The 16,703-nt window shown below is 34.7% G+C and overlaps 1 protein-coding gene across 1 annotated transcript in view; it reads left to right on the forward strand.

The window, feature by feature from the left end:
• LOC150077443 (caprin-1-like) overlaps positions 1-5,566 on the forward strand; it is a 174,127-nt gene extending 168,561 nt beyond the window's left edge. Inside the window, exon 12 of the mRNA XM_090386390.1 lies at positions 4,760-5,566. Within this exon, the coding sequence (XP_090242516.1) occupies positions 4,760-4,845 (86 nt within the window). The 3' untranslated portion in view covers positions 4,846-5,566. The remainder of the gene's footprint in view (positions 1-4,759) is intronic.
• The last annotated feature ends 11,137 nt before the right edge of the window (positions 5,567-16,703 follow it).

The raw sequence follows: 16,703 nt of genomic DNA on the forward strand, positions 1-16,703 counted from the left end.
ATATGAAAAGGTGTCATTTTTCTCTTTCAACATCAGTTATTTACTCACTTCTTAATTTAGTGTTCACTACTGTTGCAAATGCCTCCGTAGCCGAGTGGCCAGGAGCGGGAGTGCAGTAGCACTCCCGCTCCTGGCTTTGAGTAGACCAGGGTTCAAGCCCCTGACTGCTGAATACAGTCGATCTGCCAACCCGCACTGGACCAGCGTGGCAGATTATGGTCCATTTCCCTCAGCATGAATTGTTGAGGAGGCCTCCATCCTGCAGTGGGTTGATAATGGCTGCACTTTACTTTTTACTCTTGCAAATTATAGCTATAGGCTGGTCAGAGTGCCTGCATGAACTATTGACCACTTTGGCATTGCTTAGAGTAGCTAAAGGTGAAAAGAGAGCGTGCTTGGTGTGTGGAAAGCTGTAAAAATTATATTTTATTACTTTTATGAAATATTACCATAGGTGTGTGAATCTATTTTTGTATGTATAAATTAGATCATTATTTACAGTAGAGATTAACCACGGATGCAGGTTCAGGAACTCAGTATGCACTACTACTTTACCAAGCCAAATCAAAACTGATGTGGGAGTGGGTTCTTTTTTTTTTCTTATCAAAATATGCTTCTACCACACATGTTCTTAAGTCACATCAAGCTAGTCATCAGCATGTATTATAATTAGCAAGATCAGTTTGCACTTAGTTAAGAGACATGTCACCTGTTTTTTTTGCATGAATTACAAATATTAAGTATCAAGTAATATCATAAATTGTGGATTCTCTTTTTAACAGTTAAGTACAATTGTACACAATAAACAACTATGTAATAAACAAATATGTTAACAGTTACTTGAACATATTAATACATGCTAGTCCCATACAGTTCAATGTATATACATCGAATTGTATGACTAGCAGTAGAGGCAAAAACAAAACTTAGCAATCTTATTATCACATAGGAATTTCTCCATAGCATAGTTTTTATCTTTTTTGTGTTAACTAAATTAAAACAGATTACAGTATAGTTTAGGGCTAAAGCCTCAGGTTATGTAAAGAGTTTAGCTAATGTACAACTTAAGTTAACTACTTAAGTAGTTATAAATTGGCATCATTAAGTATTGTATTTCTTTGATTCCAAGACGCACCTTAATTTAAGTACCACCAACAGAAGAAAAGCTTGGATTCTAGGGGGGGAAAATAAAATAAAACGTTAAAATATATCTAACAAATATTTTTATTATAATAGAATTCAATTTACTAACAACAATAGTATTTATCAGTAGGTATGTTATTCATCACTTCCTTCTGAATCTTCGATATCTGCATCTGAATCTATATCAGAGTCTCCTTCACATTCAGAGTCTGATTCTTCTGAGCCGTCGTTATCTTCATTATCCCATAATATATCTTCTGAGCCATCAAGAGCATTGGTGATGCAACATTTTTTAAATGAGTGCTGCACTATTCTTTCTGGGATTAGCTTCCAAGCTGTTGATACCCATTCTGCCAATTTTGATGCCTGCTCTTTCTTAATTTTTCCGGAAGGTTGACAGTCAACAGACAGGATTCATATTCCTTTCTCAAGTAATCCTTAAATGGTTTGTTGACTGAAACGTCGAGTGGCTGCAGTTGGCTAGTCATGCCACCAGGAATCACAACCAAGTCACCACGTTTTTGCACGATTTTATTTTTGACCCGTTTGGACAAATGTCCACGAAATGCATCAAGTACTAGCCAAGGAGTGGCTAGAGTGGGTGCATGATCTGGCTTTTTTGGCAGATTTTACCAGTTAATTAGGTGATCTGAATTTTGAATTACAAGGAAAAAAATAAAAATGTGGGTGACAATGATTAGTAGTACAGTCAGTCCTCGTATAGCACAATAGTTGTGTTCCTAGAAACCCTCATGCAATGCAAAATCATGCAATGTAAACAACAGGCTCTATGGGAAAAAATAGGGTTAGGTGCCGACCACCCAAGATTGAACACACATTTGTAACCAAAACGTTATCAAACATAATAAATTATCATAATAAAATACGTATTTTATTATGACTATTATTATTATGACTATTACGTAATAAAATATTGCTAATGCTTTTGCTTCTATCGTAAGCAAACTTGTTTTTTGTTTGATTTTCTATCCAAACAGATAACAGCCGTTCCATCGCTTCCAATTCTTTGTGTCTTAATCTAATGGGTTTTACCATTAGATTATGAAAGTTGTTTTTATTTTCTTTACATTCTTCGTAATTCTCGGCATTGCCTCATTTAGGCCTGTAGCATGTGTAATATCAAATGGTCTTTCATTTTGCTCAAACCTTTTCACAATTTCATATTTTTTCTCTATCGACAGAGGCGCACTGGCCATAAGCCCTATCGGGGAAACCCCGGTGTGCCGACTGGAGGCGGTATGATTTTGGCTATAAACGCTAGCAAAAAGCTAGTTTTTTGCTTTTCTTTTTCTCTCTACATCTATAGTGTCTTCACCAGGACGCTTTCTTTTCACACCTCTTAAGTATTTTACTCATTTTTAGGGAATAAAGCACAATTACAAAATGAGGAGGCATACTTGATACACAAACAAAACTGTGCATGTGTAGCAAATGAATAAACAACACCGTAAAGGCAGAGATACACTATGAACACCTCACTAGCTCACATTTTACTAAAGCACATTTCTGGGGGTTACTACCATAAAACAATAAAAACAATTTCCAGTTGCATTCTGCTAGTGGAATCTGTTATAAACTGGTAGTAAACGCGATCTAATTGCATTTGCGATAATACTGATAGCTGGAATTGTGTGGGTTTTTACGTTATTATGGGGAAATATGTTTCCCCTTCACTGATATAAAAAACATAAATACATTTTCAGAATCTTCTCTTCATTCCTATTGTGTTGCGTTCAGTGATTCTGCATTTGACTGCCATTTGTTGTAAACACAAAGGCGAATCGTGCATAAGCGAATTCGGTTCATGTTATATACAATATTGTTCCCCTATTTATAAATCGTGTATGATCGAATTTGTGTAGTGTAAACACGTTATACGCGGACTGACTGTATTTCTGCATATAAATATCAATTTTTGGCAATGGCTAAGGATCTCAAAGAAAAAAAAAAATTCGATCATTTTGCAAATATGCATAATCATTTGCAAAAATATACTTTTTGAATTTAATAGTGAGAAATATGTTTCTGAAATTGAGAATGTTGTGGGCGATTTTTTTGAAACCAGATTCAGTGATTTTAAAACAATTGAAGGCATTGTTCAATATATTTCTTACCTATTTAATGTCGACTGAGATATGAAACAAATTGCAGAAAAAATCGCTGTGATTTTTCACATGGAGAAAATATTACGTGAAAATGAAATCATCAGAAAAAGAGTTTTGGAAATATGTTTGCTGAGAAAAGTACCTAAATGTAAAAAAATGCAGTGAACTTTTAAATTCCTGTTTTTGCTTCCACATATCTATATGAATCAGCCTTTTCGTATTTGAAACAAACAAAGAATCGCTGTGCTCTTACGGACTTGCACACAGAAGATTCTTTACGGTTGGCCTTATCACAGTATATCCCCAATTTTGAAAGCTTGGTAGATGACATGAATACACAAACTTCGCATAAATTAAAATTTTAAATACATATTCTGAATTGTATTGAATTTTAAAATTTATAAACAACATTTTTCAATATGTTGATTAACTTTTTTTAACCTTGTTCAGTGAAATTTTTGAGATGGTAGATCGCGGCACATTTTGAAGGAAAAAAGTAGATGGCATCACAAATTAAGTTGGCCACCCCTGCCATATATTGTAGCTAATGCATATTATGTTGGAGGAATGAATGGGTATAAATGGTGGATGTGCAGAAACAGTGTTCTCAATTCGTGCATGAAAGTTGCTTTTTTTTTTTTTTTTTTTTTGTTACATTTGTTATGCAGTGCATTACATTAACTGACTTTTTTGAATTTTCCTTGGCGTATACTAATCTTCAATGTTAAATTAACCTTAGATGAACCTGCTGTCCATCACTTCCAATTGCAAGTTTTTAAAATTGTTAAGCATGCAAAAATTCAAAGTAATGCGTGTGCACATATTAATATGTTTTGTCAGATCAACATAACTCTGAAATTAGCCTCTACTGAAGAGGCCATTAAGAAATTCTCCTGTGTGGTACAGTTTTTACCCAGACCTATTCAAAGAGGTCTGTCTGGGCTTAAATTCCATCCAACTTAACTGGTCTGGGCACAGTCTACTCCACAGCTAGGTCCTCACGGTTTGCAGAGGGCTTAATGGTGGGAATAGACTGTATTGCATTTCATTTCGTAAAAGTTTTAAAAAGAAAGCACTAAGTCTGCATTTGAAAATTAGAATATATAAAAAAAGTGAACAAGATATGGCTTATTGCATTTCATAACATGAAATTTGCCCATTGCATCATATGATATGCTTTAATTTCTTATTGTTATTATTAATAACAATAAGAAAATAAACGAAATGAAAATCTTTCTAGAGTACTGTTCCAGCTAAAAGAACTATTAAAACTTTTCCGGATTCAGAATTTCTAGGAATCAACCCAAGTACGAATATGATTTTGAGGAAATCAGGTTTCACTTTCTTTGCTAAATTGAATTTTGATTTCTAATTCTAGAATTGTAATAGTGGATTTATTAACTCATATATTTAATATATATTTATTAATATGTATTAATATATATTAAATCTCTTGCATCAGAATAAACATCGTATTTAATTGGTCTTAGGTCCAAGAGATGGTGGAAGAGGGGGAAGAGGTGGTGGTAATAATTACAGATATCAACAGCAACAGCAGCATCAGGAACAGCAGTGATAAATTAGAGTAAAGCATGGTGAACTTTCTCGGACTTGGCAGTGGCGGTGGACTTCCTCTAAAGAAAGAGGAGAATGAGGAGATTGTTACTGAACATGGTTTCATGTGCCCTTCTTGCAACTGTCTCTCGCCAAATGATTCTTTTGCCAGGTTTCTAATGGACAAAAAAATAATTATTATTATAAAACCTATTGAATAAATTTGAATGTATTTGGGACCATGCAACATGTTTGGAAAATACAGACCCATGATCTGTAAACTTTGCTTTCTGTTTTAAATTTCAGAATAGGCATTTGGCCTCAGACTGCTGGAAGGTTGTAATTTAGTGATTAATTTAAGCTTTGCTCATGAAAGCTAATGTTCATTTTTCTTTCTCTTTTTGTAAAGCAGCAGTTGTTTGAAATAACTCACTTATGGCCTTGTGAACAGAAGTGCAGCTTTGAGTCAGTTGATCCTCTTTTTTTCATACATACCATCTATCATTAGAATATTAGCCCTTAAACAAAAAGTACAAAAGAAAATCAGTGCAAAAATGTCCTGTTTATTTTGTTGCATTTGAAACCATAATTGTTTATTACTAAGTATATGTATTATGCAATCCAAGTAAACTACTACTTTTTTCATTTATTTATTTTAAATTTTACTTGAATGAATATGGATAGCTCCCTGAAATTAAACTGGCTTCTAGCTGCAATATTAATAAAGTATTTGCAACTTGTGACTATTTATTTGTTTATTATAGAATAATACTGTTAAGTCGTATTTCACATACCATAGTGATATCTAATGCAGTATGGCAAGTTAAATCTTTTGTAATTCTAAAGTTTACTTAGGTGTTTGCTGATTGTCCAGTTAAATACTCTAATTTTAGATTGGGATCAAAAATGCTGAGCATAACATTAACTAGCAGATTATTTCTATGATTCACAAAGGAATGACACTGCTTGTTTCATCAGGACAGGACAGGACAACTGCATTTTTTTTTAAAGGATTTGTGTACCACACAAAACCTGTGAAATTTTAAAATTATATGATTAGTATACAAGTCCTTCCTTAATGTAAAGAACAGGAATCTTGCCAGGGATGCTCACACTCTTGCCACTTCTGTATAACACTACCTACAGTGATGTCATTTATAAAAACTTGCCAGGGGCAAAAAAGTATAGTCTACAGATTGACCAATACATAAATCCTTGTTTACAGTAATTTGTATAACGATGAATTTGTAGTTTATTTAATAGTGAAACGTTTACCCATTGTATCACTCATTGTTGTTATACAGAAGTGACATGAATGATTTTATATGTATCAAAATTATACTTAAAGGACAATCTTCTCTATAAAAAATCAACTTTATTCTAAACAGTGAGATCTCTTTTCCGTTTAAATCTAAGCCAACCAAATGCCCAGCCTCCCAATTTAAGAATACCATGCACTCTTGAAAAGTAATTTGAAAGTCAAACGTTCATAAATTTAAAAAATATTATTCCTATACATGTAATGATACAGTAATAGGACTTAAGCTTAAAATTTTTCTGCATTATTAGTGATTTTCATTTAAAAAGTCACTCTTTATTTTTACATACACAACAGAATATATTGTATTTAAGATAAAGTACAGTACAATATTATGTGTTATGCAGTTCGTGGACTAGGCAGCAGATTTATTATTAGTAGTAATGCCTACATGAAGCCTGCAAGTGTCTTTGAGGTTTGGAAGATAAAAGTTAAAAAAAAAAAAAAAAAGGCTTTCAACGCTTGGCCCACTTTATGTATTGTGCTTTAAAGGTGTTACATAAGGACTTGGGGGAAAAAATGGTTACATATTTAAAAAAAAAAAAAAAAAAAAGCTTTAAAGTATGGTTTTTGTTTTTATTCTTTGAAATTGATTTTAAATTCTTTTTACAGTAAAGAATATTATCTATCTACATTCAGTTTATTGCACTCTTGTTTAAAACTACCAGATTATAATAATTGAATGGAGAGAGAGAGAGAGAGAGAGAGAGAGAGAGAGAGAGAGAGAGAGAGAGAGAGAGAGAGAGAGAGAGAAAAAAAGTCTCTAAATAATAATTCAATAATGAACAGGTCACCGTATTGATTGCAGATAGAAAAATAAAACTTATTTTTTTATTGAGGCTAAAAGACAGAGAATCTTATTTGTTCCTTCCCCTTTCTAGATGCCATGAGACCTAGACTCAGATGGAAATATTGTAGTGTATGATTAGTTTATTTTAAATTTATTTTGCATTTTTATCTTAACCTCAAAATTTGTGTGTAACTGTAAACTTAGAAGAAAAGTTATTCTTTTAGTCTTAATAAATTTATATTTTTGTTTCACATTCCCAATGATGTTTATACATCCATTTTACCATGCTCTTCAATGCATATATCAGAAATAACTAAATTTATTGCAACCCAAAGTTGTGATCAGGAAGTAAGAAAGATTTAAAATGTGCATGGAATGTCTAGAATGGCTCTTTGAGACAGTCTAGCAAAAATAGTGATGAGACTTGTTCCATTTAAGTAATGTCCTGTCTACATAAAGAGCAGTTGTAGGCTCCAATCCTTATCAAACTGAAAATTCACAGGAATTTCAACTCAAGATATGTTCAGAACTCAGTATTTCTGATTATAGAATTGAGATGCTTAAAAAAAAAGTAACTGAATTTTAATATGACAGAGTATCAGACGATGTGTTCTTTGAAGGTTAAATGGGTAAAGCAACTAAGTTTTAGTATGTACTTCCTTCGTTGTTATTGTGTACCAAATGGACCCTTCATAAAGATCAAACAGACCTTAACTTGCAAATATGCAAGTTAAGGTCTGTTTCAAACTGGTCAAACTTTCAAATATGCAAATTGGACCAGTTACTTACCTTTTCTGAACCCTCACAGCTAGCACAGTGGTTCTTCCACACCATATGGAAAAGGCCTGGGTTTGAATCATATCCTTATGGAAGGAATTTTTATTGGCTTCTTCCCCCACACCTCCATCCTGTGTCAGTTAGTCTTGGGTGAGAATTTCATTTTTTTTTTTTTTTTCTCCCCTTTCTAGACATTGGAATTTTTCCATCCAAAAATGGACAAACTATGTGCAGCTTAAAGCTGCTGCAATTATGGTCACTTCACAGGCAGTTGCTTTGGCACAAATACTAGTAAAATGTTATTTCATCATGACCAGCAAACAGGTTAAAAGTAGACATTTAAAAGATACCCTCCACCCACTCCACAAAAAGAGAATTTGATGAACATTCATCAAATTCCCCATTTTTTTTTAATGAACTTTTTGTCTATTGTTTTGGATTTCCTGGCATGTGGTCCATGATCAGAATTACTTTGTAATCAAGGTCATTTGTTGCCCAATATCTTTCCACTGTGGAACAACAGACTAGCAATCAACAAAATGAGGCCTAGTTACCCAAGTTTTTTTTTTTTTTTTTTTTTTTTTTTAGCCTTCCAAATTACAGATGTTTGGTTTAGTGAAACCTTTAAGAGCCCTTGGATTTTACGAACGGTAAACTAAAAGGGGTTTTGATTTAAAATCCCCCTGCAGCATTACCAGCCAACAAAAAGTCAACCAATCATTCGCCACTTTGAAGCCTGGCATGTTTTTTCTTCTTTCGATATGAAACTTCTTTTAGGCATTCATTTCCAAAAAGGACCTGTTTCATCTATGTTAAAAACTTGTTTTATATAACACTCCTCTTCAATATTTTTAACAAGTTCATTTTTTGAAAGTTTTGGCTCTTTGATCACACTTGTGGCTTCTCCCTGGATTGCTATGTTTGTGTAGGCCAGTGGTTTTCAACCAGGGTGCCGCAACAACATTCCAGGGGTGCTACGTAATTTGGGTTTAAGTTACTTAAACTTATAATTTTTTTTTTTTGTTTGTTTATTTCATTATAAAACTGTATACAGTATCTTTTAATTTTTGGTGATTTATAATTGATGTTTACTTTAGTACCTCTATATAAAGAATAAAGTTATTATTATTATATAATGTGTGTGTGTGTACATACACACACACATATATATATATATATATATAATTTGTATTATGAAATGTAATTTTTATAATTATATTATTGTAATAACTATCATATAACATTTATATATATATATAGAGAGAGAGAGAGAGAGAGAGAGAGAGAAAATGAATCGGATCTAACAGGCAGAAAATTGAGTAGGGGTGCCGCAAAATAAAATAAAGGGGTGCCGTTATTAAAAAAAGGTTGAAAGCTACTGGCGTAGGCTATAGAACATTTTAAATTATCAAACCAGGCCTTACTAGGGTTAAATGGTTTAATGTTATTTATAGGTCTCTTCATTTCAATCGTAATAGTCTGACTATCCGTAGTCAATTTAGTTGGCTGCAGTGGAACAGCTGTCTTTCCCATTGCTAAAAATTATATTTTACAAATGTGATCTTTTTCTTTCCTTTTTAGTCTTCGTACCGCATCCAGACGTTGCTTTTTCATTCTTATCCACCATTATTAACTCTTTGAAAGTGTAACTGTGTTGCATTAATTATGATACAATGTTTGAGTAAACTGTCCTTTGCGGACAGTGTCTAACACTGTACTGAGTGGCGACAGCTTTGGATAAATGTATGTAACGCAAATATTACAAGCAATACTGCATATTCCTTAACTTGATTATTTTTTCAAATGTTCTTGGACCTAACAAGTCACTGGACTGCAATTAAATTAGTGTGGGAGACGTTTTAATGCTGTTTTACCATTCATTCTCATGCTATCAACCACCAGATTAAAGGTTTTCATTAAACATGTCATCTGTACACTAGTAAAAGAGCTTTATATTGAGTTACTGGTAATAATATAAGAACAGTAAGATGAACTGCATTATAACGAGGGCCTACTTTTTTTTTTTTTTTTCTTGTTAGTTGTTGGCGCATCAGCTTCTATGGTCATAATGCACCTCCCAAAGTTTTTTCATTTTACTGTGAGCCAAGCCCGAGGCGGGAATCGAACCCGCGACCTTTGGGTTGCCAGGCATGCACTTTACCTACCTGGCTAGCCCTGTCAGCCGGCCTACTGTATATCAATGCCAGTGAGATAAATGGTTGAGGCGCAATAGTAACAAATCACCTTTGCAAAAACATACAAAACACAAACAGTAAAATGGGGGGGGGGTGACCTTTACAAACCATGTAAGGGCAAAAGAGGTATACCGTTACAAATTCAGTGATGCATAGATTTCAAAAAAGTTCATAAATATGAATTTTTCTAATGGAGACCGAACAAATTTTGTCATCAAATTTAAATTTTTAGCCGATGTAAAAGTAGTCCTGTTGACTAATATACTGTAAGTAACGAAACACATCTGTGTATAGATTTCTCTTCTTTGTGTTTTGGTTCTGAATTTCCTAAGAGATTAATGAAAGAATTGAACTACTGCCTTGAAGCTTTGTTCGATACATAATTCCAATGTCAGTCCCATTATTCAATCACCTCTGCTAACCTAACCTAGTGGGTTTCTACTTTGGGAAAACTTCAAGGTCTTCAAAACTAATCGTTTTTTGGTAAAACGGATATCACAAACCTGTAAATTCACAGCCACATTATTGCCCAACTGCTGGTCAAAGTAAGTACAAAAATTTTTCTTTTTTTAAATGTAAATTGTTTATTTCTGGAAGAAAAAATTTGAGAACATGTTGCTTAGCTGGCAGTTGTACTCTGGAAGCAATAAGCTATTTTTTTTTTCTTATAATTAATTTTCTTTTAATGTCAAGACTAGCTTCAGGAAGGGTAGCTAAAGATGCCATTGATTTATTGTGTGCATCATGGTTTTTTTGATAACACTAATGACACCCAGGTGGGTTTAAAGATTAACTGTGTAACTAGAAGCACTTCAGTGGTAACAAGCAGTGATATAAACGAGCTTAACGGTAGTTTTTTTATAAGCTGTCTGGTTGGTTGTGATGGCCCGCTGCTCTCTGTGATTGGCTGTTGAGTTGAGTGGGAAAAAATTATTTTGGTTGTTATTTTGCTCATTAGATGGCTGATCATGTTTTTCTTTTTTTGCGGAGCCGCAAACCCTTCTATGTTGACTGTCTGGCGCTTTATCCACTGGGCTACCCTTTAAGTTGAGTACATCTGGTTATTATAGGTATCTATGAGTGTGACATCAAGAGAACTGCATTCTGCAATGAATTGGTTTCAGGGGCTCTGCTTCAAAGTGTTCGGCGCCAATAACGATTGCATAGCTATTTCTTCTAAAAAAAAAAAAAAGTAAAAGTACAGCCATTATCAACCCACTGCAGGATGGAAGCCTCCTCAACAATTCATGCTGAGGGAAATGGACCATAATCTGCCACGCTGGTCCAGTGCGGGTTGGCAGATCGACCGTATTCAGCAGTCAGGGGCTTGAACCCCGGTCTACTCAAAGAGCGTGTGCTCCTGCACTCCCGCCCATGACCACTCGGCTACGGAGTGCTGCCTGTTTCTTCTAATGGATGGTAACAGTGAAAACGTATTTTTTTTTTTATTTCCCGTGTTGATACTATTGGAATTATACACTGTCATTATTAGTCCACTTTGCTGATGAAAACTTAAAAGTAAAGATTTTTTTTTTTTTTTTTAATTGTGTTCCATATTCGATGGCTAAATATATTTTTTCCCAATAAGTTAGTCTGGGTGGTGGTTCCAACCATCTGTCCTTTTTGCAAACTGAAAATGATTTTTTTCTCCCTTTATATTCTAGAATATATATATTTTTTTATTTCCTTTTGTTGATACTATTAGTGATGTGTACTATGTTATTAGTGGTCCACTTTGCCGACGAAAACCTGAAAGTATAATTTTTTTTTAAATTTTATTTTTGTATTATTGGCGCTTAAATATATTTCTTCTTTCCAATCCCGCTTAAAAGGTAGTCAAGGCAGCATCTACCGGTCCTTTTTGCAAGCTGAAAAGGAAATCTTTTTCTCCTTCTATGTTGAAATCTAGTGAAATATATCTTAAAATTAATTTCCCAATTTAAAAAAAGATTTTTTTAAATTGGGAAATTTTTTTTATTGATACAAAAAGATATACATGGCTGACTAAACTATTAAGAGAAAAAGGATAAAAATCAACACAATCACAATGTAAATAGTTTTTCTAGCTGAATGGATATATAGTATATTTTAAAGTGTGCTCCCCATCTAGTTCTATCATTGAGCAAACAGCGCTGAAAACACCATATACGTTTTATTCTCGAATTCCGTTTTCATCCCTTCTTTCTGGCATTTAGTAGAAAAACTTTGAATGCAATTGTACGGCTCTGCAGTTCGAAGAAAATGTTCGTACACAGTGTAAACTTTCCTGATTTTAAAGTCTCTAACACAGTCTAAATGTTCTTATATAACAGTTTGCATCAGGAGAAATGTCGACTTTTCACATTCGAGACGCTCTTTGAATGCGTCGATATCTGCGACTTTTGTTGATAATAGTTCAAGTTCTGAAAATTCTAAACTTAAATTTAACCTCAGGTTCCAGAGCAGTGCCACGTCCGGTGTTTCTTAGTCTATGCAGCTGGATCTCTTTTGCTCCCGCTCTTACGAAAAGCAAGACATCCATTTTTTTCCTTGAAATCAGTTTATTGCCTTTTTGATAATCGCATGTATGCATTCGCAGTTTCAATCATCACACATGGCTCGAACTCGTAATACGAAATCCGCACTGTGGATCTGGTGAGTATGGCACACCTAGGGTCCTGAGCTGGATATCATCATTCTTCTCTTTCTTGGTGATTCCCTTTTACTTCTGAATTTCTCTCTCTATATATTGCCTGGTACAGCATAAGCCTCAGGCTTCCTTGTACTATATGGCTAATAATAATAATAATAATAATAATAATAATCAACTTTGTTGCAACTGACATTTTTGACACCCGCACAGAGAAATTACTAACAACTCAATTTATTCCAAGTCTGAAATGTTTTCAGCCGTACATGCGCAGAAGTTAACATCACGTGGTTAGAGCTTCTCCCCCCCAAGTACAGTTCTGACCCATGTTCCCACGCCGAGGGGCAATAAAACTACACGACAGAAGCCGTGAAAAATGGCTGACTAGCTTTTTTCTCTACCCCCCAAAATACAGGAATAATCATGTTCCCAAGCCCGACTAATAAAACAAAAGGCGTGTTGACTACAAACAGCACCAATCCCCTTTTTTTATGGTTGCAGGTGTGTCACTAGAACGTGTTTGAGCTGCGTTGTAACGAAAGTTGTTTTATCCTCAGGAATATACTACATATAGAGAAAAAAAATTTATTTCCATTGGACCATTTACTATAGGAAACTAAAATTCATTCCGATCCTTGTACTTAGAAAGGCAGAAAATTAGAATCACAGCAAAGAAGTATCGTTTTTCTACACAAGTTCAAAAAGGGTCACACTTTAAAGGGAAATGTCCCAAAAAGCATTAGCCCTTTCAATTTAGAGTTTAAATTAATATATACTTTTAATTCGAAAACATGCAGTATTTACCTTTAATAAAAAAAAAATCCAGAAGAATAGAGAAAGTGGCGTCATAGTAAGATTAAAAACTCGTTTATCGGTAAATTTGATTCCAATTCCGGACTATCTCTACTCAAAAAAACACGAACAGTCTTTAAGATTTAAGTAAAAGATCGCTATTTTAAAAAAAATTAGTATATTTAAAAAAACACTGCTCTTGCTTTTTTGTATTTAACATTGTTATCAAGGGTCGGAGACTTCTGAATGTTCGTTTTAGTCTGTGATTCGTATGCGATGTCAAAATGTATATCCTTACTATCTGAATACAACTGTATTCGTTAACAAAGTGTAACTTTCAGTCCGGAAACGACAACTTTGCTTTTTCAGTGATGCTTAAAAGATAATGAAAAGATTTTGTTTAAACGTATTTTAAGAGCAAAAAAATACAAAAATCAGATTCTCAAGCCCCATTGTAACAGTTAGCAATACAGAACACATTTCTTCTATAAAATCTGTTGAAGGTGACGATATATATTTGAGTTGGTGTGCACATTCCAGAAAGCAGCACACAAAGATTATTTTACAGCAGAATGCAAAGTACAGTCAGCAGACAACCCAACAGTTAAACTTAACGCCCACGACATAACGGAGCTAATGCTTTTTTTTTTTTTTTTTTTTTAGCTTAATAAAATTGATATTTTTCTATGAAAAAAAAAAAAAAAAAAAACGAAGTTGAGTAAAACTGGCTTTTCGACTGACAAAAGATGTGTGTTTATAAAACGTGCGAAAATATACCTACTGAAAAGGTTAGAATATTAAAAAGCATGCTAAAAATTCACCTTTCACTTTAAAAACTCAGTCAAACTTTCATTATTAGTGTTTGTTTTCTTTCTCCTGTACAAAACCTCTTCAGTATCTAGCAAATATCAGCTCTGATGTTGACATCTCAACACCCTGATAACTCATCTACGTGTGTTTAATGTTCTGTTTAAACCTCTCGCCCTGTTCTTCTCACTTTCACTTCCAAATGGCGCCTCCGTAGCCCGGTGGGAAGGAGCAGCAGTACGTAGCACACGCTTCTTGATTAGACTGGAGTTCGAGCCCGTCACCACCAAATACGGAGGATGCGGAAAGGTCAGGGAACGACCACCGCATATCCTGGAGCAATATGGCCTTAATTGCTAATGCTCCTAATAAATAATAAATAACAATTCACTGATAATAAATAACAATTCATAAATAACACCGGGGCTTAGAGGGGAACAGGTATCCTGTGTGTTATCAGACACTCAGCCTTAAACACTGATGGATCCAATATCTCTATTACAGAAGATTTAGGAGAAGTCTGTTTGGCCTGCCTCCCTAAAATCCACTCATGCACACCTCAATGGTAAGCCCTGCTACGTCACTTAGTTGGCAACGAACGTGTAGAGTGGTTCTCTTCAAGACGCCTGGTCAGCGTGAAGAGGAAAAGACCAAACCCCTCTAGCAACGAGAGCACAACAATACAAATGGCCCTCAGTCCCCAGCAGCTTTCACTCTCCCTCTTACGGCAGCGAGAGGATCAGAGTGAAAGCAGAGGGTGCTAAGAATCTCTGGGTACGACCAGGCTGCCATGCACGGAAATTCAACTTGGCCTGTTATAACGTATGATCACTCATCGGTGAAGACAGGATATTAGAGCTGGAAAAGGAATTAGAAAATGTGAATTGGAATATCATCGGTTTGGCTGAAACAAGAAGAAGAAATGAATCACTTATAAGTTTATCGAGTGGAAATCTGCTGTACACCAATGGAAACAGTGAAAGGAGTGAAGGTGGAGTTGGGTTTCTGGTCCATAAAGATTTTAAAAACAACATTTTGGAATTCAAAAGTACATCACCAAGGATGTCAAGACTAATACTCAAGATTTCTAAGAGGTACAAGCTAAAGATTATAATGATTTATGCACCAACATCGAGCCAGGATGATGAAGAGGTTGAAGAAATGTACACTGAAATTGAGAGTCTTCTAGATGAGCAGAACACCCACTACACTATTATTATGGGGTACTTCAATGCTAAAGTTGGAAAAAAGCAAAACAGTGCAGAAAGAGGAACTATAGGAAATTTTGGAATTGGTGAAAGAAATAAAAGAGGTGAAAGACTTGTGGAATTTGCAGAATCGCAAGGAATGTCAGTAATGAACACTTTTTTTTTTTTCAAGAAAAGGGTGAACAGAAAGTGGACATGGAAGAGTCCAAATGGATTAACAACTAATGAAATTGACTTCATCCTCACTAACAGAAGATATATTGTGAATGATGTTGCCGTTCTGAATAAGGTAAATGTTGGAAGTGATCACAGAATGGTAAGATGTACACTTGATATAGATGTAGGAAAGGAAAGGAAAAAACTGACTCGAGTAAATAATACAAAGGTCTTTGAAATAACAGAGGAGGAGAAAAAGCAGTATGTACTGGAACTGAAGAACAAGTTTGAGCTTCTACAGACTGCTCAGGACCAAGATATCGACGAGGAATATTACAACTTTCTGAAAGAAAGTTGTAATATTCCCTGGGGGAAGATGAAGTTACTGGAGAGTTGTTAAAATTGGGAGGAAGAGACATAACACAAAAACTGGCAAGGCTCTTCACAAAGTGCATTAGAAAAGGTGTGATGCCTAAGCAGTGGAATAATGCAATCATAGTTTTGCTGCATAAGAAAGGAGATAAATCAGAAATTGGAAATTATAGACCAATTAGCTTGTTATCCCATATCTACAAGTTGTTCACAAGGGTCATTACTAACAGATTAGAAAGAATACTTGATGAGAATCAACCGAAAGAGCAAGCTGGCTTTAGGACAGGATTCTCAACTATGGATCACCTTCACGTAATATCACAGCTAATGGAGAAAACAAATGAATATAAAACACCATTATGCTTGGCATTTGTGGATTATGAAAAGGCATTTGACTCCATACAGCATAAGGCAATGTTTCGGGCACTGGAAAGACAAGGCATAGGTATTCCATATATTATGATTTTGAAGAAAATATATGAGAGTGCTACATCCTTTATTAGACTAGACAAAGACAGTAGCAAATTTAAAATCGAGAAAGGAGACACAATATCTCCGAAGCTGTTTACTGCTGCCCTTGAGGAAGCTTTCAGAAGATTAGACTGGTCGCAGAAAGGAGTCAGTGTGAACGGAGAGTACCTAAACCATTTGCGATTTGCAGATGACATTGTGGTCATAAGCCACGATCCCAAAGAATTAGAGGAAAATCTTAATCAGTTATGCACAGTTAGTAAGGATTTTGGACTAAAGATGAATATGGCTAAAACAAAAGTAATGATGAACAAGTATGCCACGGAAAGGGAAATAATGATTGAAGGAGCAGTAATTGAAAAGGT

This window comes from Mastigoproctus giganteus, chromosome 12 (assembly GCF_048544385.1).
Source record: "Mastigoproctus giganteus isolate SK-2022 chromosome 12, ASM4854438v1, whole genome shotgun sequence".
Taxonomy (NCBI): Eukaryota; Metazoa; Arthropoda; class Arachnida; order Uropygi; family Thelyphonidae; genus Mastigoproctus; species Mastigoproctus giganteus.